At 43.0% G+C, this 27,471-nt stretch overlaps 1 protein-coding gene across 1 annotated transcript in view; it reads left to right on the forward strand.

Annotated features, from left to right (window-relative positions):
- Positions 1-27,471, forward strand: part of LOC132832331 (collagen alpha-6(VI) chain-like) — a 182,892-nt gene that overhangs the window by 137,428 nt on the left and 17,993 nt on the right. The window contains exons 32-43 of the mRNA XM_060850253.1: positions 2,400-2,462; positions 3,857-3,919; positions 4,385-4,435; positions 9,646-9,681; positions 9,769-9,831; positions 10,289-10,351; positions 13,782-13,817; positions 13,913-13,949; positions 19,927-19,941; positions 20,057-20,550; positions 23,726-23,807; positions 26,444-27,079. Coding sequence (XP_060706236.1) covers positions 2,400-2,462; positions 3,857-3,919; positions 4,385-4,435; positions 9,646-9,681; positions 9,769-9,831; positions 10,289-10,351; positions 13,782-13,817; positions 13,913-13,949; positions 19,927-19,941; positions 20,057-20,550; positions 23,726-23,807; positions 26,444-27,079 — 1,639 coding nt within the window. The remainder of the gene's footprint in view (positions 1-2,399; positions 2,463-3,856; positions 3,920-4,384; positions 4,436-9,645; positions 9,682-9,768; positions 9,832-10,288; positions 10,352-13,781; positions 13,818-13,912; positions 13,950-19,926; positions 19,942-20,056; positions 20,551-23,725; positions 23,808-26,443; positions 27,080-27,471) is intronic.

Below are 27,471 nucleotides of genomic sequence, written 5' to 3' on the forward strand. Positions count from 1 at the left end.
AGCACATTTGCCTCTAGACTCAACCCTCCTTTATTTTCATTTTCTCTGTTTGGATAAAGAAACCTTTGATCACCCCTCCCATTCTATTGCTTTTCTCCTGTGAAGATGTTAATGTTCTTCACAATGACCTTAGTTCTGCCTTCAGTGACTTTACATTATATTTTGAACATGTTCCAAAGTCTGTCACTCTCTGTCACAACAGCCACTCCATGGGAAGTAAATCAGAAATGCTAATGATATATGGTCAGCTTTTGTAGTTTATAACAAGATTTGGCATCAACACTGAAATGCATTCATTATTCCCTCTCCCAGGCTATATATTCCTGAAACTTCAAAATAATGTTTGGGAGTGGAAACAATTCCAAACCACTACTTTCTCAGTTATTTGCTGATCTGGTTTGGCTATTCTTCAGCACTATTTCTATTTCTTAAATTGCTTCTCATTACAGTTGATAGCTGCTTGCTACAATTATTGCACTACCTGATGGGGAATAACTTGCTGTGAGAGTCTGGCGATAATGTTGAGAAGCCCCATAACATTACTGAGTGGACCTTTACCCTTCCTGAAGGTGGTGAGAATGTGTTATGCCTCATGGTCTTATTTGAGCTACGCAGGTAGAGATCTGCCTTAGTTACTAGACCAAAGCAAGACAGTGAAGCATACAGAAAAGTTACTTATCTTTGCACTGTTAGCATCTCATTATCCACATTCCTGTCTTCCTTCAGACACAAACAATAAAACAGATGCCCCTTCTCTGTCATAGGTTAATCTCCTTCAGCTAGACAGGGTGTAAACAATCAAGCTCAAACCAGATGTTGCCCTCTCTTCCTTTCGCAATGTTCTTCCAATTCTGTCTCATCCTGAGGCCTTCTTAGAAATGTTTTTTCTAAATGTCATTCCTGTTCACCAAGGTGCCAACTGGGATTCTATTGTCATTAATTCTAAGTTGCTGCTAATATGGAGGCATTATTTATCTCTTGGAATTAAAAATTAAAAGTTTCTCCCTGATATTAGTTATCACTGTTATGGATGAGGCCAGGCCCCTCAAAACATTTCAATTAGGTAGCCCAGACCCTAACTTTGCTATATGATTTCAGCAAGTGTATAGTGAATATTTCAGGAGAGAATCAACTGGTCAGACTACTTAGTTTTAAACAAAAAATGAATTTATTTACAAGATTACTGAATGAAACACAAAGAGCAGAAAACAGAAAACCAAATAACTTGTCCTATTTGAACCCAACAGACTGTCCCGAAATACTTGCAACAATCCCCATGAACACCCCTTGGCACAAAAGGTAAAATCAAACAAGGGTTTACAGGCTTGAAGTTAGAAGGAGAGAGAGTCCAGCCTGACCTTGCCCCAGCAGCCTTTCTTCATAAACACTGCTGCTGACCTGTCAGAGCTGCTAAACTGGCCACTCCCCTTTCATTAGGCAAGTTTTTTTAAAAACTTGAAAGCCTTCTTCCTGTGGCACTATCTGTTAGATTTAAATAAATGGACCCTAAAATCTATCCTAACTCTCAGACTTTTCAGAGTCTGGGTCGTTTACAACCCCTCTGAAAAAGATTCAAGGACGACATCACCTTGCCAGAATGAGCAGCCTTGTCACCCCACCTAACATGCTGGCCTCACATTTTGACTCATGTCCACTGATTTAATCTCTGAATAGCACTAAAGGTCAAGATGGCACGGACAAATTTTGATTTGGGGGTCTCTGCATTACAGTGACATTTCTCCAGAGGTCCTTGACTGGCTCAGGGTCCAGTGCAAATGCATTGGGCATGGTTCTAACTCTGCTCCAGGTAGCACCAACACCAGCCTTGAGGTTTGCATATTCAACTAATCACTGTTGGTATCAAGCTAGCACAGTCACTGTTTATTCATGGAGGATTAGGAATATCTCTTAAACCATCAGTCATTTGATAGATAATGGATGAATCAATATGCAGATAGGGACAGATAGGTGAGTTTTCAATATTTTAGTTTACCCCAAGATTGTGCACAAGTTAGTTCCAATGCCTGAGTACTTATGAAAACAGAACAAAAAACTGATTTGCCTATAATACAAAAATGAACTAACTTATTTTCAGATTCTACTTTAATTATTTTGAAAGTTGTACAAGCTGCTTGATAACCAATCAACTGTATTACAAATCATAATTCCAAAAAAAATTGAGGTTGCTGAAAATTACTTCTGGAGATCAGCAGTGGACACCACTGACCTGACTTGGTCTTTCTCCAGTTCACATACCCTTTCTGTGTATCTTTTAATTGCCAAGAGCAAAACAGAATTGGCAACAGATGTATGTTCACTACCTACTTTTAAGATAAAAATAAATAATTTCATAATGCACTGAAGGTTGAGCAGTATTTTTGTCTGTTAATTACTAACAGGGTCCAAATGGAATTTCTGGTCTTGATGGAATAGATGGAAATCCTGGAGCTAAAGGACGTCCTGTAAGTGTACTTTCAGTTTTAATCCAGTCTAATCCATCATTTTAGAAAAATACGCTTTATGATTCCATAGACATGTTACAGCATATTATCAGTATTTCAAACAGACCTGTTTCCAACTGGAGATCCTGTTGTAAAAATAAAGGAAGCTTTGGAGTTAATTCGATTGTGTTTTGGCATTTATGTGACCAGAACTCCTTTATCCTGCTTGGAAATCTCATCCCTGTAAGGATGCAATGTCCTTTTGTTGGGTTAAAACTCCATATACTGAAAATGTGTTGCTGGAAAAGCGCAACAGGTCAGGCAGCATCCAAGGAACAGGAAATTCGACGTTTCAGGCATAAGCCCTTCTTCAGGAATGCCCGAAACATCGAATTTCCTGTTCCTTGGATGTTGTCTGACCTGCTGCGCTTTTCCAGCAACACATTTTCAGCTCTGATCTCCAGCATCTGCAGTCCTCACTTTCTCCTTAAAATTCCATATAAACTTGTAGTGTTGTTTCTCCTACTGTAAGCACAGTGAGTAAATGCCATAAAGGAATTAGGAAAGTATAAAAGGACATGAAGCTATTCCTTTCAGTCGATGGCCCAGTGTTGAGGACATTACGTTGTCACCTCTAATCAGTTTGCTTCCAAGTACTTAGTGAATCTCAACTTATCTGGGGCCACCTACTCCCCCTGTTTCCATTGGTCAATCCCACACATTCATCATATTGAGGCAAAATTTTTAAATCTCTTCACTACCTTCAGCCCAAAATTCCAAATTCAATGCAGAAGAAAAAAATCATGGTCCAGTCACAGATAATGAGGATTTTCAAAATTAAAGACTGGAAACCAAAATTGGATCTTCATGGATGGGACAAAGCAGAGATTTGACCCTTCAAATGGTTTTCCATCCATTCAGTTTGTTCAAAGAAAATTCAAGAAAGCGTAGTCTTGGTTTCTCTTGTTTCAACCCAGTGAGGGCTATATCAAACACAGGCATTAATGTTAGAAAAAACTTAACTAACAAACTCTACCTTTAATCCACTAGGCAGATCTGAAGAATCAGTTGCTGTTTCATTTCTTCCAATACAATTGTGGAGAACTGATCTTGGCCTCCTGTCTAAAATTGTAGTATCACATATCACCCATTACTAGACCAAAATCAGTCGCTACGTTAATAAACATTTTAAACATACTAAAAGAGTAAATTATTGCATACTGTGTTCAAGGAAGACTTCCTTATGGTTGGGAACAGTTCAGATTGAGTGTTTACTTGCATTACATGGAATGGTTTTGATGAGATATGTTTTTGGATGTACCTACTAATTGGAGTGAAATAGGTAATGTCCACTTCTGCACATGTGTACGGAGTAGGAAAGGGTTTTACTAATCAGTCTTTTGGGCATTCAATAGGGTCTACATGGAAATCCAGGCATCAAAGGCACCATAGGACAGGCAGGACCTCGGGGGAGTCCGGTAAGCTTCTGTTTTGTTAACAATTTCTTAAAAGCAAAGTGAGAAATAGTCTTGATCTTAAAGAACTCCCCAACCTCACTGATAACCTGCAATAAAATGGAATCATCAGCAAGTATACAAAGTAAGGTTCCATTATTATAGCTCCCTCAGAAAATTATCGTGTATGTGTAAAAGTAAGGGCAGAATGTGATCTGGCCCAATTATCTCCAGACTTCTGCACTCTCTTCGAATTATTGTACTGGATCTTGATCCTCTGAGGGTAATTTTTGCCTTTTGCAGTGATGTATAATGAATCGTAATGAATTGGGATCCTTTCATTGAAGTCAGAGAAATAAAGGTCTATGAGAGATGCACCTGTTTAATTCCATCACACAATGTAGTCAATGACCTCATTACCTATGTGCATCAACATTGAGGTTGAATATTTACTAACAAATTATGATGAACATATTCTTTGTCACACAGGGCATGGATGGTGCAAGTAGATTTGGTTCTCCAGGAATAAAGGGAAGAAAGGTAACAGACTATATTATTGACAAATGGAAAATATGACCAGTAATTTGCTGAAACGTTATTGGGACTATAACATCACATCCTCCTGTGGCACATTGGTTGAATAGTTAGTCAGTGCACAGGGTGGTAAATAGCTGCCTTATTGCTGAAATATGGGGATTGGTAGTAGATGCAGAAACAGACATGCAAGTCCCATTGCCTGAATCAATATTCTTGATCACTAACCACCTGATGAAGGAGCAGCACTTCGAAAGCTAGTGCTTCCAAATAAACCTGTTGGACTATAACCTGGTGTTGTGTGATTTTTAACTTTGTCCACCCCAGTCCAACACCAGCATCTCGAAATCATGACTACTGTTGGTGGCATTCTTAAGTGACACTGTTGAGAAAGAATTTTTCTTTTTCAATAACATTGAAGATATGAATACAGAAGAAAATATTAAAGGTCAGTATGCTCTCCTGACGTCTGATGTCAAATTGATTACTTTTCCAGACCAGAAATAGTAGCATGAACAGAAAGCATAAAAAAGGAAAATGGATAAATATTTTCAAAAGAATAATTTTAAATGTTTGAAGGAAGGTGAGTTCCTTATGAGGGATAGTTCAGGTATTATGTGCTGAATTTTAACTTAGGGTTGGTGTCCCTGAACCCTGTTGGAAAGGTCTATGACAAATTCATGTGTACTTAGCTGACTAGCCCCACAGCTATTGAAAGACCATTGAGATGTTGACCTAAAAGCTGCTGCCGGAGAGGAGTTCCTATCTCTGTCTGCTCTGGCCAGTCAATAGCATGTAATGTTCCTGTCCCAGCAGCACTAGTGGGAATAATATCCTGAAGTGAAGAAACTGATGGAGCCTAATCGTTTACGTATGTCTGGGGTCTTGCTGGGACCTGTTGACAGATCAAAAGGAGAGGTGGGGGGGGGGGGGGGGGGGGGGGGTGTTGGTTGTTGCATCCCGTTCAATAGGGCATGTTGGTGCATCAGACACAAGATGCCCAAGTAGGATATACCGCTTTCTAACTTAGCTGCCAACCTGGACACTTGATATGGACCATGGGAAAACGTCCATTGGCAGTTGGGTGTAGACTAGTGAGTAACCTTTAGTTAGTCCAACATAACCCCCACTTAAGGGTATCAATTGCCCCATGGGCGAGGCTTCCTTCTCTACAAAGAATAGGCAGGAGATGGACATGGAGGTGAACTTTACAAACCCTTCACCTGCTTTTGCACTCTGTAAACAAAGGTTCAGCGTGGCACCAACCCTGTCCAACACCACCTCCCACCCTCAGCTCTGCCCAAAAGCGCACCCTGCCCCCAACCTTGCCCAATACCGCCTCCCCACACCCAACCACGCCCGACACTGCCCCCAACCCCCCAATCCTGCCCAACACCACCCCCTGCACTCAACCCTGCCCAACAGTGCCCCCAGTCCAACACCTCCCCCTCCCCAACACTGCCCAAATCCACCCCATCCCCAACCCTGCAAAACACCGCTCCCAACACTGCCCCCTGACCCCCAACCCCATCCAACACTGCCCTCCCACCACCAACACTGTCCAACACCGCCCCACCCCCAATCCCGTCCAACACTGTCCAAAACCACCCCCACCCCAACCCTGCCCAACACCGTTCCCCTGCCCCTAACCCTTTCCAACACTGCCCCCTGCCCCCAACCCCATCCAACACTGCCCCTGCCCAACACCCTACCCCTGTCCCTAACCCCTTCCAACACCGCCCCCTGTCCCACAACCCTGCCCAACACCCCCCGCCCCAACCCTGTCTAACACTGCCCCTGTCCCCAACCTTATCTAACACCACCCCGCCCCCAACACTGCCCCCTCCCCCAACGCTGCTCAACACCGCCCCCGCACCCAACCCTGTCCAACACCGCCCCCGCCCCAATCCTGTCCAACACCATCCCCCTGCCCCAACCCTGTCCAACACCACCCCGCCCCCAACCCTGCCCACCGCCCCGCCCCCAACCCTGTCCAGCACCGTCCCCCCTGTACCCTACCCTGCCCAACACCGCCCCCCCGCCCCCAACCCTGCCCAACACTGCCCCTGCCGGCAAACCCCGTCCAAACACCGCCCCCGCCCCCATCCCTGCCCAACACTTTCCCCGCCCTCACCCTGCCCAACACTGCTCCGCCCCAACCGTGTCCAACACCGTCCCCCCGCCCCAACCCAGCCCAACACCGCAACCACCCCCAACCCTGTCTAACACCGCCCCCGCCCCCAACCCAGCCCATCACCACCCCGCCCACAAACCTGTCCAACACCGCCCCTGCACCAACTCTGTCCAACACCGCCCCGCCCCAACCCAGTCCGACACCGCCGCCTGCCCCCAACCCTGTCCAGCACCACACCCCACCCCAATCCCTTCCAACACCACCCCCCCGCCCCCAACCCCTTCCAACACTGCACCCACCCCCAACACTGCTCAACACCACTCCAGCCCCCCAACCCGGTCCAACACCGCCCCCGCCCCAACCCTGTCCAACACTGCCTCAGCCCCCAACCCGGTCCAACACTATGCCCCCGCCCCCAACCCTGACCAACACCATGCCCCCGCTCCCAACCCTGCCCAACACTGCCCCCGCCCACAACCCTGTCCAACACCGCCCCGCCCCAACCCTGACCAACACCGTTCCTCCACCCCCAACCCTGCCCAACACCGCCCCGCCCCTAACCCTGCCCAACACTGTCCCCTCATCCTCAACCCTGTCCAACACCATTCCCCCAACCCCTTCCAACACAACCCCGAACCCCTTCCAATACCACCCCCACCCCAAACCCTTCCAACACTGCCCCGCCGCCCCCAATCATGCCCAACACCGCCCATGTACCCAACACCGCCCTTCCACCCCCAACCCCATCTAAAACCGCACCCCAACACCCACCCGCCCAACACCTCACCCAACTCAGTCCAACACCGCCCCTGCCACAACCATGTCCAACACCAGCCCCTACCCCACCAAACACCGCCCCCCCACCACCCACCCTGTTCAACACCGCCCCCGCCACCAACCCCATCAAACACCTCCCCTGCCCCAACCCCTCTAACACCACCCCTAACCCCATCCAACACCGCCCTTCTCCCCCCATTCCTGTCCAACACTGCCCCCACCCCCAGCACAAAGCGCATGAACCCCCACCGCTAACACTTCCTCCCCAACCCACCCCCCAACCCCATGCACACCCGCCCCTCTCCGGGGCAGCCGGACTATTCACAAACAACAGGACTGCTGCCACACGCATGTGCACATACGCACACACACACACACACACACACACACAACATTTTACTGCACCTTTTTACAGTACATCCAGAGCATGTGTGGAGCGAGAGAGAGGTCGGGCGGTCAGTCATTTGGAGACGGTGCCTGTTTAATCACTGTAAACAGCAGATGTGATCACTGTTGGAAACACATCTTTGATGTAATGTTTCTGTCGGGACCTCAAGATCTCCTTCAGATAATCTGATTTTTGGATAATTGGTATTCGGATAATCGAGATTCCCCTGTACTCCCATGAGAGGCGAGGAAAGCAGCAGCCCTGCTAAAATCTCAGAAAATTATTGAATATGTTCACTATGACTGGTCAAATCAAGGATAAGGTCACTTGCTGAGTCATGTAAGGTCATTTTCAGGATTACATGAGTTCTGTTTGAGTAATTAATTTGTTTGAGGTTGGAACATTATTCACTATGCAAAAGTGGAGAAGAATATGGATACAGATTGCAAATACCTATCACAGCTGAATCACTCATTCATCTCAACCATAAGGTTCCGTTAAGAATCTTAATTCACTATGCATTCAGTTTCAGATCTTATATCCCACTTGAAGTGAATAAGAAACCAGTCTCTAGACAGGATTTCCCCAGAAATTTACTTTAATTTATTCCCGAACTTCTAAAGTTCATTTCAAGCAGAATGTGGCACATGGTTAATGCCCTTCCGCCAATGCAGTAGTGTGGATTGGTTGATGATCACATTTGGTGAACAAAATTCCGATTACTCATCCTGTGAATATGCAAGACTAAAGCATAATCCAATTGTGAAGTTTAAGATGACCAAGGACCATGAGAGGACAGATAAATGACCAACACCTGGGAATGACTTTAAAATTAGTGTTAGGCTGTTCAAGGGGAGTGAATATAAGGAGGTGTGTGCCAGTCTGATAGGTGAAAGATGTTTGATGCTCAGTAAGGCTGAAACAGCAGAGTTTAGAATGATCTCGTCTACAAAATGTACAATGTAGGAGACAAGGCAGTAGTGAGTTGGAATAATCTAGTCTGGAGCTAACGAAGATACAAATGAGGATTTCAACACTTGACCAAGAGGCAAAGTTAGGAAAAGTTTTGGAAGTGGAAATGAATGGTCTTAGTGGTTGATTAATTAGGTAGTCTGAAGCTATCCTTGGTGTCAACAATCATGACATCAAGCTTGCAGATAATCTGGTTGAACCAGATAGTTGACACAGGGAGAGGGGTGGAGTTGGTGGCTAGAAAGTAGATTTTGGAGCAGGGATCAAAAACAAGCGATTCAGTTTCCCAATAGTTAATAAGAGACCATTTCTGCTCATCCAGGGCTGGAATTCTGATAAGATTAATGATTTAGCAACAGTGAAAGAGTCGATGAGATAGAGTTGAATACATAACAAGTAGCAGTGGGAAAATTACACTATGCTTTTATTCTATTAATATTACTCAGGGTGATATAAGAAACAAAATGTATCCAGGGATCATGAATCAAAAATACTTGATGAAACTAAAATGCAGACAAAACATGATCTAATTATAATAGAGGGAAGCTCTGGGGCTGATGGCTTGCTATAATTTCTGTGATCTGCCCTGGAGCGTGAACTAAGAATCAATTGGAATCCAATCTAGCTATTAATTCCAAAGATGGACTTAGAGGTATTGTAAGACTGCATGCAGTTAACACAAAAAATCGTTCATTGGAAATGCATTTTAAAACAGCCCTATGTTTTGCTGCTGTTAAGTATTTTAATCATCGTTTCTAATCACCTCTATGCCATTGGTGATTCATATCATTTTTGTCTTCAATAATTTATCTTTAACATTTTGTTCCTTAACCATTCAAGTGATAATGCGAATATCTAATTTTGTTGTTATCTTTTCAATGATACGAGCTGAAAGAGCTTTACAACTTAGTTTTGACTGTCTTTGTTTCTCCTCTAATCCTTCAGGGGGACGGAGGAGGCATCGGAAGCCCTGGACTTCAGGTATCGACAATATTTCAAAAGAGTTCTAGGTTTTCCTGTTGTGTGATAAGAAAAGTCCTGATTTTCATTCAATGCTTTTTGTTTCAGGGAGAAATTGGCGAACCTGGTCAATCAGGCAATGCCGGATCCAAGGGAGCAAGAGGAACAAGGGTAGATGTTCCATTAAAAACATTTAATTGATCAAAGACGCTTGTGCATTCTTTTAACAAAATAGAGTCATAGAGATGGACAGCACGGAAACAGACCCTTCGGTCCAACCTGTCCGTGCCGACCAGATATCCCAACCCAATCCAGTCCCACCTGAGGAATTTTAAAAACGCTCAAGATTATTTATTTCCATTTAATCATTTTCACTGCCTGGTTCTGCATTGTGCCAGAACAGATTCGTAGCTTACATGATGAAAAGATGAGAACGAAGAGAATTTTGAACAATTGAAAAGTTGTCACACTACCTCTTTAATAAGTCATCCAATTGGATCTTGCAGCAAATTATAGAATTATATCAACAGTATACAAGTAAAGCAGGGCTACTCATCACAAAATGATAAATGAGGTGATCTGTCGAGAGCTAAAATTAAATAGCCTGCTGTCTTTGCTCTTTTTTTAGGGTAATGCTGGATCTCCTGGTGAGCATGGGATTCCAGGTGATTACGGACCACCTGGACCTCCTGTAAGTTGGACAGATATGTGGAGAGATTTACTTTTGCCTTTATCTAAATGCTCTTTCACAAATTCAAAATGAATGTATTCATTGAATTGATGCCAAAGGTTTTATGAATTATTACCATGCTCCTACCAGCCTACACTGCTGCTCTGTTATTTGAGAGACACAACTGGTAATGGTTTAACCCTAGGGGAGACTTTGAGAAGGAGCATCCTTCTTAGTGACCTCAGCTAGCACAGGAATTGCACCTACACAGTTGGTATCACTCTGCATTAGCCGTCTGGCCAAGTGAGCTAATCGATTGTAAATAACCTATCCATTAAACAATCATTTATAACTCACACTGCTCCTGTCACTTGGACAAGTGAACATTGGAAATATGAGTAGATGTAGACTGAAATAACTTCACAAAAGCCAGTATCTCATCACCAAATCACTCCTTTATTTACACAGGCACAGTACATGGGCTGTGACCAGCCAGCTCCAATGCTCTTCCTAGACTGAGGAGAATTGAGAGTGTGTTAATGGAAAAGCACAGCAGGTCAATCAGCATCTGAGGAGCAGGAAAATCGACATTTCAGGCCAGAGCCCTTCATCAGGAATGAGGCTGGAAACCTGGGGTGGGGGGGTGGAGAAATAAATGTGACGGGGGGTGGGGCTGGGGAGAAGGTAGCTGATTGTGCACTAGGTGGGTGGAGGTGGGAGTAAAGATGATAGGTCGGAGAGGAGACTGGATTGGATAGGTGGGAAGGAAGATTGACAGGTGGGACAGGTCATGAGGGCGGTGCTGAGCTGGAAGGTTGGAACTGGGATAAGGAGGGGGGGAGGGGAAATGAGGAAATGGTGAAGTCCACATTGATGCCCTGGGGTGGAAGGGTTCCAAGGTGGAAGATAAGGCATTCTTCCTCCAGGCATCGGGTGGTGAGGGAGTGGCGATGGAGGAGGCCCAGGACCTGCATGTCCTCAACAGAGTGGGAGGGGGAGTTAAAGTGTTCAGCTGGAGGGGTGGGAGGAGGGTTGCAGTTTGGTTGGTGCGGGTGTCAAGATTACTTTTCCGATTAGCAGAGAAGCAGAGAATTAGCAGAGAAGCTGCATTTGGAGCTGCCTGCTTCAGTGAGGAAAGGAGAGATAATTACAGCAGTAGCTCAGCATTCAAACTTGCTGCAGAATCCATCAGAATCAATAGAGATAGCAAGACTTCGATTGCAAATGAGTTAGAGACGAGAGATAAGGAAAGGGCAGCAGAAATGAAACAGTTTGAGTTATGATTAAAAGCAGAAGAGAGGGAAAAAGAGGGCAGCAGAAGAGAGGGAAAAGGAGAGAGCAGAAAAAGGAAAAGAGAGAGCGTTTGAACTTCAAAACCTGACACTTAAAAAGGAAAGTCCAGCTTAAAAGGCTGGAGATAAAGGCTGAGGGTAGGCTTAGTGAGGTGGAGCAAGCCCCTGATAGTCAGAAGCCGAGTGAGAAACTGTTCAAGTAATTTCAAGCATTGCCTAAATGTGATGAGAAGGATGTGGAAGGTTTGTTCATCTCCTTTGAAAAGGTGGCTAAATAAATGCAGTGGACAGTGGCAATGTTGTTTTTTTTTTATCTAACAAAACTTTTAGGTAGGGCTAGTGAGGTATTTGCATCACACTCAGAGGAGGTATCTGGGGAGTATGAGGAGGTGAAAAAAGCCATTTTACGTCCGTATGAGCTTGTATCAGAAGCCTATAGACAACGTTTGAGGAATCTAAGGATCTACATTGAGTTTGAAAGGATCAGAGATAGTAATTTTGAAAGATGGATAAGAGCTTTAAAAATCGAGCAAACCTATGATGTCCTTAGAGAGGTCATTCTTTTAGAGGAATTCAAAGATTCTCTACCTAAAGTAGTGCAAACTCATGTGGAAGAGCAGAGAGTTAAAACAGCAAGGTTAGCAACTGAAGTGGCTGATGATTATGAGCTGGTCCTTAAAACACGGTTTGACTTCCAGAATCAATTTCAGTCCATGAGGGCTAGAGACTGGGGCAAAGAGAAATCCTCACGTGGAAAGGGAAAGGTAGATCTCAGTGAAGATCATAAGGATAACTTACCACAGGGTAAAAAAATTAACCCTTGAGGGGGACAAAGAAGTCTTATTCACTTTTTGCAAAACTCCCAAAGTACCTGCATCCACATCCAGAAACCCTTTGGCAACTAAAAGAGCCATTTCTATCCCAAGCTTTGTCCACCCAACCAAGACAACACCTGAAATAAAGAAACTAGCACCTACCACTGGCTATTTAAAATCCCACAGAGCCCCTAATCTGTTATGGACTCGCCCAGACCACTCAAAACATTTTTAAGCAGGCAGCCTAGATGATATCTTTGCAATTTGTTTTGCTAAGTTACAATGAAAGTTACCCAGAGTAAGATAGCTAGGTTAACTACCAGGTTTAAAACAGACAGAAATTCCCATAATTACACAATGAAACACAGAGGTTGGAATGAAGAACCCCTACAGAACTCAAACTATCCAAACCATACTTAATTATGCTGACACAACAGTCCCAGTAAGCAAACCCCCTTAAAACACAGTTTAAAAAGAAGCAGATGCTTACAGGTTGAAGTTAGAAGGGCAGAAAGGGAGAGAGCTTGTTGATGCAGTCTGCTGCTGAACTCCCAACTAGTCAAATACATTGGTTCAACATACTTTCTTCAAAGGAAATCATGTTGACTCTTCCTGACTAACTGCTTTTCTAAATGTGCAGCTATAATCTAAGCCCAGCCAAACCTCCTCAGTCCCATCTTCATGACAGCCGACCCTAGCCCCCAGTTCTTTTCTCTTCCAGCTTTTCCTGAGCAGTACAATGTGTTGATTGGATGATTGTCACCTGAAAGAGAGGGTTCTTCTCAGCACTATGATACCTCAGTGTACTTGGCACGTGGATCTCCAACATTTCTAAGGGACAACATTTTGACTCAAGTCTTTCTTTGATGCATTCATGGGATGAGGGTGTTGCTGACTAGGCCATCATTTATTGCCCATTCCTAATTGCCCAGAGTGCAGTTAAGAGTCACACACACTGCTGTAGGTCTGGAGTCACATGTAGGCCAGACCAGGTCAGGGTGGCAGTTTCCTTCCCTCAAGAATATGAGTGAATAAGATCAGATTTTCTGACAGTCGACAATGATTTCATGGTCATCATTAGTCTCGCAATTCAAGATTTTTATTGAATTCAAATTCCACCGCCTGCCAGGATGGGATTCGAACCTATGTCCCCAGAACATTAGCTGGGTCCCTGAATTAACAATCCAGTGGTAATGCCATTTGGCTGTTGCCTCCTCAAGTGTTATATTTTATAATATTTCATATCCATGCTTAATTTTGGACAACAAAACTGGAAAGTCACAGGTGATGAACAAGTGTTTTTGTACCCTGCTAAAGCGACTGTTTCATTTCTCCTCATCCTAGGGCCACAAAGGACCGGATGGCATTACTTCCATGTCGGTAGGTCACGTTGTACATGTATGAAAAATGTTTACAGTTTATTCACTTCTTAATGTTCATTGTCTAAGCCATACTTTTCTACTTTTTAATCACAGCCATGTGAACTAATATCGTATGTTCGAAAGAATTGTGGTAAGTATGGTGTTCAAGTTGACAGCACATTTTTGGGGAGTGGACCGCTAGGTAATAGGGTGCCAAAGTCTCCAGAAGCAGAGTGTCATGACCATCACCAACCCACCTTGGCTGGAAGTGATAGGTTAGGTGTTGGGCAGGCCAGCTACCCTGGGACTAATCAAAGCTCTTAAAAACCAACCAGTAGTACAGGGAGGGCCTCCTCAAGCTGTTGATAATATGTGGCAGTAGTAGACTTCAGGCCACCCCCATTTGTCTCTCACTGCATGCTTCTTACCATTACCCTTTGTGGCTACTTGTCACTACCCCTCTCTCCCATGACCACCACCTCCCCAGGACCTAAATGACTGACCCCTATAATGCTGCCCCACTTAATTTGGTTATCCACTCTTCATGGCCCATTGCCATTCAGCAGAGGAGAGCTGCAGTCTTTCTCTAATTGATCAGCAGCACTTGTGGGTGGACTTGTTTGCTGGTGATGTCAGACCCCACAGGGTGGCTCAGTGTGTAGCGCTGCTGCCTCACAGCACCAAGAACCCAAGTTCAATTCCCGCCTCAGACAACTGTCTGTGAGAAGTTTGCACATTCTCCCCGTGTTAATGTAGGTTTCCTCCCACAGTCCAGAGATGTGCAGGTTACGTGGATTAGCCATGCTAAATTACCTGTAGTGTCCAGGGATGTGTGGGTTAACTGGATTAACCATGAGAATGCAGGGTTATAGGGATGGGATGAGTCTGGGTGGGATGCTCTGTGGAGGGTCGGTGAGGACTTGTTGAGCCAAATGTCCTGTTTCCCACTGTGATGATTCTAAGATCTATACCCTCAGGCAGTTGACTGCCATGACCATACAATCTGGTGAAGCCAAGCTCATCCATCCCCCCGACCTTTAACTGGGCGGATGGGAGCAACCACGGACATCTCGAGCTTTAAATTTCCATCAGAATATTCCTAAATGGAAAGGTTTAAAAGCTAACCCGACCTGACAATTAGAAATGAGCCACTCTCCAAGAAAGCAGACTTTGCTTTTTATCAATCACAAATCCTTTGGCCTATGTTCCTACTTAAACATGCCTGTGAGGAGTGAATGAAGTGAGATTGTCTTGGTGTGGTTTATTTTTAACTGTTTAAAGGTATGGTTAAAGTGCTGGTCTCCTCTGCAAAGATTGATTAGTTTAGTCTTTTGTATTTCTTAGTGTTAAAATGGTTTCTTTTTATTAGCATGAGATTTCCCACCACAAGCAGCTGAAGACAAGGTAGCAGTGTGAGTTTAATTAGGGACTGGGTGGAGAAAGGAATATTGTCCTTTCAAATCTGTCACCTGCACAAAAAAAACTGCAGTTGCTACTGTTAAGTAAATTATTAATTTCATCCCATTTGCATATGTAGGATAGGAGGAAATGTTGAAATTAATTAAGAGTTGGGTGAGGCTGAATCTTATCAACAACCTTTCAAGGTAGCTTTGGAGGTGGGAGGGTGAGAAAATTCTGAAAGCTGCCCTTCGAGTCGTCCAACTGACATATTCCTGTCTCCCTGTCATCTTGTTGGAGGCTGTAGAGATTGTAGAGAAAGTGAGGACTGCAGATGCTGGAGATCAGAGCTGAAAATGTGTTGCTGGAAAAGCGCAGCGGTCAGGCAGCATCCAAGGAACAGGAGATTCTGAAGAAGGGCTTATGCCCGAAATGTTGAATCTCCTGTTCCTTGGATGCTGCCTGACCTGCTGCACTTTTCCAGCAACACATGTTCAGCTGTAGAGATTGTGTCCAACATCTGTCCTGATATCTAGGGGCTAGTGCCAAAATTGGCAGGGCTGTCTGACAGATGTATCAAGCAACAGCCTAAAATAGTAATACTCACAGACAATGTCCCAGCCACCACCAACACCATCCCTGGATATGCCCTGTCCCGCTGGCAGATCAGACGCAGCTGAAGTGGTGGCACAGCAGTCTACAGTCCAGAGAGACTTGCCCTGGCAGTCCTCCACATTGTCTCTCTGCGCCCAGTAATGTCTCATGGCATCAGATCAAGCATGGCAAAGAATCTTCTCTCTGATGACCATCTATTGCACCCCACTTCCTCCCTCTCTAATGTACCAGTGCTCTTCCATGGTGAACAACACTTGGAGGAAGCACTGAAGGTGACAAGAGTGCAGAATGTACTCTGGGTGGGGGATTTCAATATCCAGCACCAAGAGTAGTTCAGCAACAGCATTACTGATCAAGCTGGTCGGGTCCTAAAGGACATAGCTGTAGATTGGGTCTACAGCAGTTGGTGAGGAAACCAACAAGAGGGAAGAATGTTTTTGATCATATCCTCCCCAATCTGCAGGCTGCAGGTGTATGTGCTCATGACACTATCAATGAGATTGAGCACCACTCAGACCTTGTGGAGAGCAAGTCCCATATTCACCTTGAGAATACCTTCCATTGTGTTTAAGGACACTGTCAGTGTGCTAAATGGGACAGATTTTGAACAGAGCTAGCAACCGGACATCAATGAGACAATGTGCACCGTCAGCAGCAGCAGAATTGTACTCCAGCACAATCTTGGCCTCCTGAGGACCTCAGCATCACAGATGCCAGCCTTCAGCCAATTCAGTTCACTCCATGTGATATCAAGAAACACTGGCAGACATTGGGTACAGCAAAGGCCGTGAGTGCCGAGAACATTCCGACATTATCCAGAACTTGCTGCTCCCTAGGCACGCTGTTGCAGTACAGTTATAATACTGGCATCTACCTGACAATGTGGAAAATTACCCAGGTATGTCCTGTACACAAAAAGCAAAACAAATCCAACTGAACCAAATAGTACCCCATCAGTATATCCTCAGTTATCAAGAAAGTGATGAAGCAGCACCTGCTCAGCAACAACCTGCTCAGCAACAACCTGCTCAGTGATGCCCAGTTTGAGTTTCTCCAGGTTGACTCAGCTCCTGACCTCAATACAGCCTTGGTTCAAACATGGTCAAAAAAGCTGAATTCCAGAGGGGAGGTGAGAGAGACAGCCCTTGACATCAAGGCTGCTTTTGACAAGGCATGGCATAAGAAGCCCTTAGCAAATATGCAGTCATTGGGAATTACAGGTAAAATCTCATCACTGATTGGAGTCATACCTGGCACATAGGAAGATGGCTGTGATTATTGGAGGTATATCATCTCAGCTCCAAGAAAACTCTACAGGGCGCGCTCAAGTAGAGTCCTGGGTTCAACCAGTTTCACCAATGACCTCCCCTCCATCATAAAGTTAGAAGTGAAATATCTGTTGATAACTACTCAATGTTAATTCCATTCCTGACTCCTCAGATACAGAAGCAATCAATGTACCAGTACGATAAGATCTGAGCCATAACAAAAAAGAATGAACTGGAAATCTGAAACAAGAAACTGAAATTGCAGGAGAAGCTCAGCAGGTCTGGAAGCATCTGTGGAGAGAAATCAGAGTCAGCATTTCGGGTACAGTGACTCCAGTATAAGTGCAACAAGAACTGAACCTTATCCAGGCTTGGGTTGAAAAGTAGCAAGTAACATTTGCACCACACAAATACCATGCAATGACCATCAGCAACAGAGAGAATCCCTTGACATTCAATGGTATCACCGTCACTGAATTCCCCCATGTGATTCCCCAAAACATTTCCACCATCTACAAGACATTAGCAAGGAGTGTGATGGACTACTTCCCGCTTGATTGGCACCACATCCGCAAACATTCAATCTCTCTACCAACACTCAGTAGCAGCAAGATATACTGCCTACAAGATGCACTGTGACAATTCACCAAGGCTCCTTAGAAAGCATCTTCCAGGGCCATGATCATGAACATCTCAAAGGACAATGGCAGGAAATGAATGAGGACATCACCACCTTGGATTTTCCATTAAAGCCACTCACCATCTTGATTTGAAAATATATTGCCATTCCGTCAGTGTCAGTTAATTAAAAATTCTGGAACTCCCTACCCAAAAGCATTGTGGGTCTATCTACAGCAAATGGACTGAGGCAGTTTAAGAAGGCAACTTTCCACCACCTTCTGAAAGACAATTGGGATAAATGGTCCAGCCAGCAATGCCCACATCCTACTAACGCATAAAAAAATTCACATAGTCTTTCCAAATTCACTTGAAGCCCTTTGCACCTTTGTCACCTTACATTGCAATTGCTCCATACATCCAACTCATTTGTATTGTTGTATAGATTTTGAACAGTTGCAGTCCTAACACCGATCATTGCACTACCCGACTGGTAACAATCTATGATCCTAACGATAACTCATTTATTTACTCTCTGCCGTTTCTCTGTTAATCAGTTCTCATTCCTAATTATATATTCCTCCTAATTCCATCCAAATATTAAATTTACTAATCTCCAGTCTGAGACTTCAAAAACCTTCTGAACATCCAAATGGACCATATCTACAGCTACTTGTTTATCTGTGCAACAGGTAACATTCCAAAAAGTTTCCGACTGCTTAGTCAACCATAATTTTCCTTTTGTAAATCATTGTTTATGCTGCCCAATTTTCTCATTATTTTCTCAGTGTCCAGTTATCATAATCTCTCTATGTTAGATTTTAACTTTCTCTGAGAGGCCTGAGGTTTGACAGTCTCCCTTTTCCACCTTAAATCATGGAGTTGCATTTGTGACTTTGCAGTCTGCGAGAATTTTTCCAATATCAATAATATTGTGATTGTCTTAGTAGCCACCTCTTTCAACACGCTGGGATGTTGTTTATCTAGTCTAGGGGGTTTATCAAGCTTCAATCCAGTCAGCCTTTCAAGTACCTGCCTCTTATTAGTAATAATTTCTTTCAGTTCCATATTTCCATAAGCCCATTGGTTGCCTAATATTTCTGGGAGCTTTTCTGTATCCTCTCCTGTGAATTTAGACACAAAGTAACAGTTTAGTTTCTCCACCATTTGCCTACTGGCCACTATAAATTCTCCAATCTCTACTTGTAATGTCCATAGTTGGTTCATCTTTCCCACTGGTTGTTTGTGCCTTAGAGGAACGTATATCTGTTGAACTTCTTCTTAAATACTAGCCATTCCCACCCAGCTGTCAACTATTTTATTTTCCCAACATACCAGAGCCAACTACCCCATACCTTGTTTAGTTTCCTTTGTTATGATTTAAGTCACTGGTTTTAGAATTTAAAATATCACATTCAAGCTTAATGTGAATTTAGCTTTAGATTTTATTCTTCCAACATATTATGATTAGAATTTTCCTAAAGCTCCTTTTAAACAATGGATATTAATTAGCCCTTTCTTATTACAATAATATTAAATCTAAAAAACCCCAAGACATAACTTGGTTCTTCAAGGTACTTCTCCAGAGCCTCATTCTCATACACATTCTAGGAATTCTTCACCCAAGCTTTCAATGTGGGTACATTTACTCAGTCTTTATGTGAATTGAAGTTGCCTATTCTTACTGTCTTACCCATATTACATATATTTCTAATTTCATGATTTATACCATGTCCAAAATTATCATGATTGGTTGCTGGTCTATTTGTTGATTCTTGGCTCCACCCAAACTTAATTTCTACATTCAAGGATTTGAACGAAAATCCTTGCTTATTAATATTCTGATCTCATCCCTTATTAGGAGTGCTACCACACCCATGTATTGGACAGGGTCCTCACAGCATTACAACTCAATTAGCTACCTCTGAAGGTTATGCAGGCAGATAGGACACAGGCGTCAGGACTGGCATGTGATCCCAGTCCAGAGTTAAAGACAGTATTAGTGAGGTTATGCTCATGATATCTTTAGCATAGAACATGATGCAATACATTGCACAAAGCTGCGATCCAAAAGTAAATGCAGAGCTGGAGAAGGAAATATGAGCAAGTTTGAACAGAGGGTTTCGGGCAGGGACTTACAGAAGCACACAGCCTGCACCAAGAAATGAATTGAATTCCAGAATGACAATGTTTTCAAATATTAACATTTGGTTTTTTTTGTACCTACAGCTTGTTGTTCGAGAAGTAAGTAATTCCCTTACGCATTTCTCATAGCCAACTGGCAATTCCTTTGAGTTTTAGCTCTCACACATTTGAGTAAGTTACATCTTTAACTATTTTATTCTCTGCGTTGTTCCAGGAAGAGGAATATGCCCGGCGTACCCCACAGAGTTGGCATTTGCTCTGCATGTGTCTGAAGATGTTACACCAGCAATATTTCAAAGGATGAAGACCATTGTAATAGATTTTGTCAAGAATATTAACATCGCTGAAAGCAACTGTCCCATAGGGGCCCGTGTAGCAGTGCTGACCTACAGTAATGCGGCAGAGACTTTCATTCGATTTTCAGACTTTAGGAAAAAACAGTTACTGCTGAAAGAAATGGAGGCACTGACATTTGCGCGATCAAGAAGCGGACGGAATATTGGCGATGGTATGGAGTTTGTTGCAAGAAATACTTTTAAGCGAGTTCGCAACGGTCTCCTTGTGAAGAAAATAGCTGTCTTCATCACGAATGGTGGACCCCAAAACATTGAGGCTTTAGTTGAAGCTGATAAACGGCTCACTGCTACAGGTGTCATTCCAGTCATCATCTCCTTTAGGAACATCCAAGAAGTAGAACAGGTTTTCGGGGTAAGGAAACAATGTTTTCTTTTATTGGACTCCACTGAAGTAATTATCCTAAATACGACAAACCTTTCCTTCATCTCTCAGCATAGGGTGCTCTTTGAGAACTCTGTTTCTCTTAACTAAGACCCTCAGGATTGAGGAGGACTTATTTACACTCTGATTTTCATTGAACTCTGAGGTAGCTCGTATGTGCATGAGGTCAGGTGGTTCCTGGTGGTTTGGTTAGTTGAGTTGCTTAGCAGTTTCTGTGCTCTTTGCAATTCCACTTCTTTCCCTCTGCGTGGTTCTAACAAAGTCTCCAATGCTTGAGGTACCTTTCCAGATGAATGTTCTCTATTTTGCTTGAGCACAAGCCAGTGTCTCCCGCGAGGTGGCAGGAATGTTTGATCTCTTCTCGGATGCTCTGAGGATATTTCTGGAACCTTTCTGCTGCCTTCTGGAAGCTTTCTGCTGTGACTGAGCTCTTGAGTGGAGCAGTTGCTTTGGGACTTTGGTGTCATACATTCGAGCAATGTGCCCTGACAAGCAGAGGTGGTTTTGAGTGGTTTGTGTCTCAATGTTTGGCCAGTTGGCTTCAGAGAGCATACTGCTGTCAGACTGGATTTGGAGATCTTACACAGGCACAACTGGTTTTACATCTCCAGTACTTTGAGGTACCATGATACTGGAGCCAAACCTTATTTCTCGAGCTCCATAATGCACTTTATAAATGCCAGGCGAGTGCCAAGAGCTTTATCAGAGCATGGATCAGATGGGGCCCAGAAATAGCTAATAGTGTCAATCTAGGGATCATTTCACCCCGCTACTTGGAATTTTCACCAAGTCAAACCTAACTGAATGGTCTTCAGGCCAGTACGGCTCCATGTTTACAAGTCCATGATGCCCATTGGGCCCACATCAAGACAGTCCTTCCCACCACACAAACCTGTCCCCTATTACCCCAACATTTTCTTGGCCTGTCCACTCCCAACTCCCTTTTCTCAAATTCCTGATGAAGAGCTTTTGCTCGAAATGTCGATTTTCCTGCTCCTTGGATTGCTTTTCCAGCACCACACTCTCGGCGACTCTTTCTCAGGTCTACCAAGCCAACCCACTGTGACCCCCTGGGTTTGTCTGAGTTCCATCAGCATGTTGCCATTAGGGCTGTCACAATGCCAAAAAGGATTCACCTTCTAATGGTGGGAAGAAAGTGTTGCTGGCCATTTGGTTGATCTGTTGCTGGCAGAGATTGGTATGTCTCACAAATGGGGGAAGGGAGGGATAGGATTGAATTGTATTGGTACCACTACTCACCTTCCTCCTCCAGTACTGACATCGGTGGAAATCTGCATGTGGGTAATGTAGGGGTACCATTTCTCACTTCATTCCTTGGGTGGTAATCTCAAGGCATCGACCTTTCATCATTTATAGAACCCACCTGATTCAGTTCTACAGGCATCAAAGTAATGTAAAAATGAGCTTATTTAATAACATTGCATTTCACCAGATTACTATCTGGGTGAGGTCACTAACACCAGGCATTTCCACAGTGTGGTCAGTCAACTGTGAATTGTTAATTTCTTCATTCTGTGAATTATGTAGCCCATTAAGCCTCCTTTTGAGAATTTTATTTAGTTTTCAGTATCAAAAGTAACTAGCAGCAAGTGTTACTTTTGAACAATGTCAAACTTTAGTTTATTGCTCAAAGTTCTCAGTAAAAACACGAAAGTTGTTTGTTAATAAACAGATATATAAAATAGATAAAAGATACTGAAAAAGATGGATATGCATTCATGTTGCATACTTTTTACTCACATGAAGATTTCTACTTTGACAAGAAGGGATTATAAACTTGAAGTCAGAATTCAGCAGTTGTGACAGTTTCTGTAGTTGAAATAGTTGGAAGTTGCTTTCAAAGGTAGAGCAGAGATAAGCAGAGCTGGCTTTGAGAGAGAAGACTATGTATTCATCATTGGTTCTGTGGCTATGGCACTTGAAGACTGGCTGCACCTTTTTGGCAGAATTGTGCTTGACTTCTGTAATCAAACATGTCTCTTCAGTTAAGAACTTTCATTTCTGGGAATTCTGGTTTTTAAAACAGTGTTTCACAGCTTATTCAACTTAAATTCGCTTCTGTTAACTCCTGATGAATCACTATCCCACAAGGCAAAGGCAAAGTCAAATATGTTAGAATTCCGTGTCTGAGTTTCTTCTAGTCTCCTTCAGCCTCACCTCACATGCATTTTCATAGAATACATACAGTGTTGAAGCAGGCCATTTGGCCCATACCAACCCTCCGAAGAGCACCCCACCCAGACCAATCCTCCAGCCCTGCATTTTCCATGGCCAATCCACATAACCTGCACACCTTTGGATTATGGGGGGAAACCAGAGCACACCCATGCAGACACAAGGAGAACATATCAACTCCACACAGAAAGTCACCTGAGTTTGGAATCAAACCCGGGTCCATGGCGCTGTGAGGACTACTGCTAACCACTGTGCCACCCCGTACTTAATCCTCTCGTGTAACCCAATCATCCAGATTGGAGCAATCCATTTGATGCATAGAAATGTATGCAATCTGTAGATTTAAAGCTGTTTATTTTCTTCTGTTGCTCACTGTCATAATACACATAATGAATATTAAAACATCTCTTTCTGAGTATTTCAGCTGATCGAGATCTTGGGGGGTACGGTTTTCTGTATCATGAACGAGGCCCTGCAGAAAATATATTTTACCACTATCCTTTCAAAATCCTCAAGTATATTCCTCTTGTTGGGATTGTTGGTAATAAAAGCCCTCATTTTACCTCTGGGTGAGAATCAGTCAGTGTGAGCACATGGCTTGTTTGAAACAAGCCCATTCCATGCTGACACATCCCCACTGGCAACACTAACACAAGTCCAAGAAAGCCCAAGCCTCAGTTTTACTCCTCCACTCAGTTTCCAGAACTAGGGATGAAAAAATTAGGTGATGTTCAGGCTGCTGCTTGGGATCTTCCCACCTGGGAAATTTGGTGTTTTAAAAAAATGACTTGTCTGCTGAGATCACTTCTGGCCCTGGTTCCCTCCTTCCCACTCTGTATTCCGGATGGCAAATCACACTGTCACTGAATTTCTTTGTTGCATTTATCAGCCTTAAATGGTTTTTAATAGTCTTGACTTTTTGATATTTTTATTCCTTATTTTGTACAAGGATGCAGTGACTGTATTGCCAAGGCAGACCGCAAGATCGCAAGAAATGTTACGCCGCATCCAGTTATGCACATTATGCTATGGTAAGTTTTCAGATTTATCATATTTTTAATTAAGTAAAATTCTTACATCCAGGTGCGCTTCTAACACACTTTTCCCATTAAAGCTTCCCATGTGCACTAGTTGGAACATCTTTGGTAAATGAATGATTTAGGCACGCATTGGACCAGATGAAAGATATTGAAGGCTTGACAAGGTAGATGCCAAGAGGATGGTGCCAATCATGGGGAAAGTCACAAATGAGTAAGAAAATAAGGGGTGTCCATTTAAAAACTGAGCAGAGGCAGAATTTGGTCAATCAGAGAGTCAGTAGTCTTTATAATTCTCTTCTGCAGGAGTGGCGGAGGCTGGGTCATTAAATACATTCAAGGGTGAATCAGTTAAATATGGATTATGAGGGGGGTGGGCAGGCAGGAAAGTGGATTCAAGGTCACAAAGAGATCAGCCATGTTCTGACTCAATAACGGAACAGGCTCAATGAATGGCCTACTCCTCTGCTCCTGTTTCTTCTTATGATGTTACAAGGTTCTCAGGCAAGATCGCAGACTTCAAGTGTTGGCCTGTTTCTGTCTCTCCACAGCTGCTCAGTATTTCCTGCAGTTATGGCTTTCATTGAAGCATCCTTAAATAGTTTGAAGATGGAGGAATGCAATGATAACTAATAGCCTGTATTACATATTCTGATTAAACTGCCTTCTCTCTGCCCTCACCTCCAACAAATGTGAGGGGCTCACCAACATTTTTGTAACAAGAACAAGCCCTTATTTTGCCATCCACCCTTCTGCTAAGTCACTGGGTCAGACATCCCCATGGACCTCTGCTTTTACCCTCACCTTGCATCTTTCTCCAGACTCTATGCTATCTGTTGCCTTGCTTTCAATAAACACGCCATGTCCATGAGATCTATCCCCTACTCTTGTAAACCTGTTCAGACCAAACAATTGGCTAGCAACACCCTCCAATCTCCCTTTCCATTTCAAAGTGTTATCACTTTCCAAAGTTGTGTCTATTTATTTTCTGTAATTCTATATTTGACAGTCTCCAGTCGGACTTTAGGACAATACCTAATTGGCTCTTCTCAAACACACAAATGCTATTTTTGTGACTGTGACTGATGACAGACTGTCCCTCATCATCCATTTCAACCTATGTGTAGCCTTTGCTACAGTTGGCCACAACAACCATTGCCAAAGTATCTCCCACTGAATTGTACTGTTGTTATGCAGGTTCCAAACTTAACTATCAATCATAACTAAAGCACCACTGACAAGGGCTTCTCCTTCCACTCCAGGACCATTACCTAAGAAGTCCCCAAGAAACTATCTTTAACCTCCTTCTATTTCTCATCTATATGCTACTCCTCACAATATCTGCAGAAACACATCCAGATCACTGACTCAGCTTTATCTCACCAGCCCCCATCTTTTCTTCCCAAAATGAATTCTTCCATCATCTCTGATTTGCCACACATTGGGTTCAACATCCAGTATTAGATGGGAAAGCATTTCCTCCAGTTAATTGTGGGGAAGATTTCTGGTTCCTGTTACAAACCTCACTCTCTCCTTCTATTCTGGCAACAATATGGAGCAGATCAATATGTTTGCAAAATTGCTATTGTATTTGATCCTAACTGAACTTAAAAAACACCTGTCAGCTCCATTACCAAGATTGTCAACTTCTACTTACACAACGTTGTCCAACTCTAACCTAGCCTGTGTTCATCTGCTGCTGAAATCCTAAAGACGACCAATCCAATATTCTCCAAGCCTTCCATCTTCCACCCTACTTCAATTTTTGTTCACCCAAACTTCTACTGCCCACATCTTAACATGCTTCAGATCTCATTCCCCCATTATTCCTGTACCTGCTGTCAGTCTGATAATACCTCAGTTTTAAAATCTTTGTTTTGAAATCCCTCCAAGAGTGACTCATTCATATCCAAATAACCTCTTCCAATCCTAGAAGTTTAAAGAATCACTGTGATTCTTGAATTCTAGTCCCTTTCACATCCCTAATTTTAAATTTATCACTTTTGGCAGCTATATTTTCAGCTGGCTAAAGTCTATGTTTTCCCCTCTCAAACTCTCAATTATTTGCTCTTTTTAAGATTGTGTTTAATGGCTACTTCTTTGACAAACCTTTTGGTCATCTTCCCTGATGACAGTATTACATTTGATGCACAATATTTCAGCTGTGCACATTCACAACAGAAAATGCTTGTATAAACTTAGTTGTGGTACATTTCACAATTCCACCACTTGAGGTGCTACAGCACTGAAAATGTGAAATTACGGGATTAGACAGTTTTTACATTATAAATATGGCATTGTAACTTGTGACGAAAGTAGATCTAATGATGAACACAACATGTAAATTCAGGGAGGGAACTGAATTCCATTCACTTGGGCAAAATCATCCCCTGCCCTTTCATCTCAAACAAATTCGAAAACTACTGTTGGTCTTCAGCAGACATGGGCAGCATAATGGGAGATCAGTATGAATTGTATATTGTGACAGATGTAAAATTGTGTTCAAAATGTTTAATTTTTTTAAAATGTTGATTCTATTTGTATGGAATCTGACAGTAATAGCTAAGCAACATGTGTCCAAAATGTTGATTGGCCATAAGTAAGCTCAGGACTTTTGTATTCTTTCACAGATGTGTGTGAGCCATCTTCTGACTGTCCAACAGCCAGAAGCTCCATTGTTTTTCCAGTGAACTTGGACTTCACAATCATAGTCGATGATCTGCAGCAAATGGAACCTGAAAACTCTGAAAATATTCGGCGTTTCCTACAATCAACGATTATTGAGTTTATAAATTCCACAGACTCAAACACCCGGCTGGCTGTGGTGCAGCAGACACCAAGATACGGGAAAGATTCACTTAACCTAGAGTTTGGAGTTTTGGATTATACTGCAAAAACGCTGAAGAAGAGACACATCCAACATTCATCCAATCAACTAGAGAGCCCCTCTGGCATTGGCAGTGCTATTGAGTGGAGCTTGAAAAACCTCATCTCAAATTTCTCAACTCAGCAAAAGGTTTTCTTTACAATATTTTCAGAAGAAACAAGTATCGATGAGAAAAAACTGCTGGAAATATCTCAAGATGCCAAATGTAAAGGTTTTGTAATGTTTGCATTAGCCCTCGGGAAGGTAGCTAATGTTGCAGCCCTGAAGGAGTTTGTTAGTTTTCCTTCTGATCAACATCTCATTCATCTGGATAGAGTCCAGAAGGATGAAATTGAATACGCACAAAAGTTTACAATGGCTTTTCTGAAACATCTTGCAAGTAAGTGCAAGCAACATTAGAAAAATTCAAAAATACAGCCTAGCCAGACAGTGTTATGTTTACTATTCATAAAATCATAGTGCAAATTCAATCCAGTCATGTCTTGCTCTAAGTTAAATGAATAAGAATGAATTATTTACATGATTTTATGTTGATGAATACAATGAGAACAGAGCTGAGACATCTGTTCCCAACTTAGTCACTGAATATAACAAGGACAGAAGTGACAAATTTAGGGATAAATTTTCCTTTGCCAATTTCAGCATCAAGGCAGCAGTGATGATAGGACTGTTTTATATTAACATGTACTTTGTAAACTGGGAATGATATAAACTTTTGACTGCAAGGTTCTCCTATTTATTATGAGCAAATATTTCACAATTCAAGCAGAG

This window comes from Hemiscyllium ocellatum, chromosome 34 (assembly GCF_020745735.1).
Source record: "Hemiscyllium ocellatum isolate sHemOce1 chromosome 34, sHemOce1.pat.X.cur, whole genome shotgun sequence".
NCBI classification, from domain to species: domain Eukaryota; kingdom Metazoa; phylum Chordata; class Chondrichthyes; order Orectolobiformes; family Hemiscylliidae; genus Hemiscyllium; species Hemiscyllium ocellatum.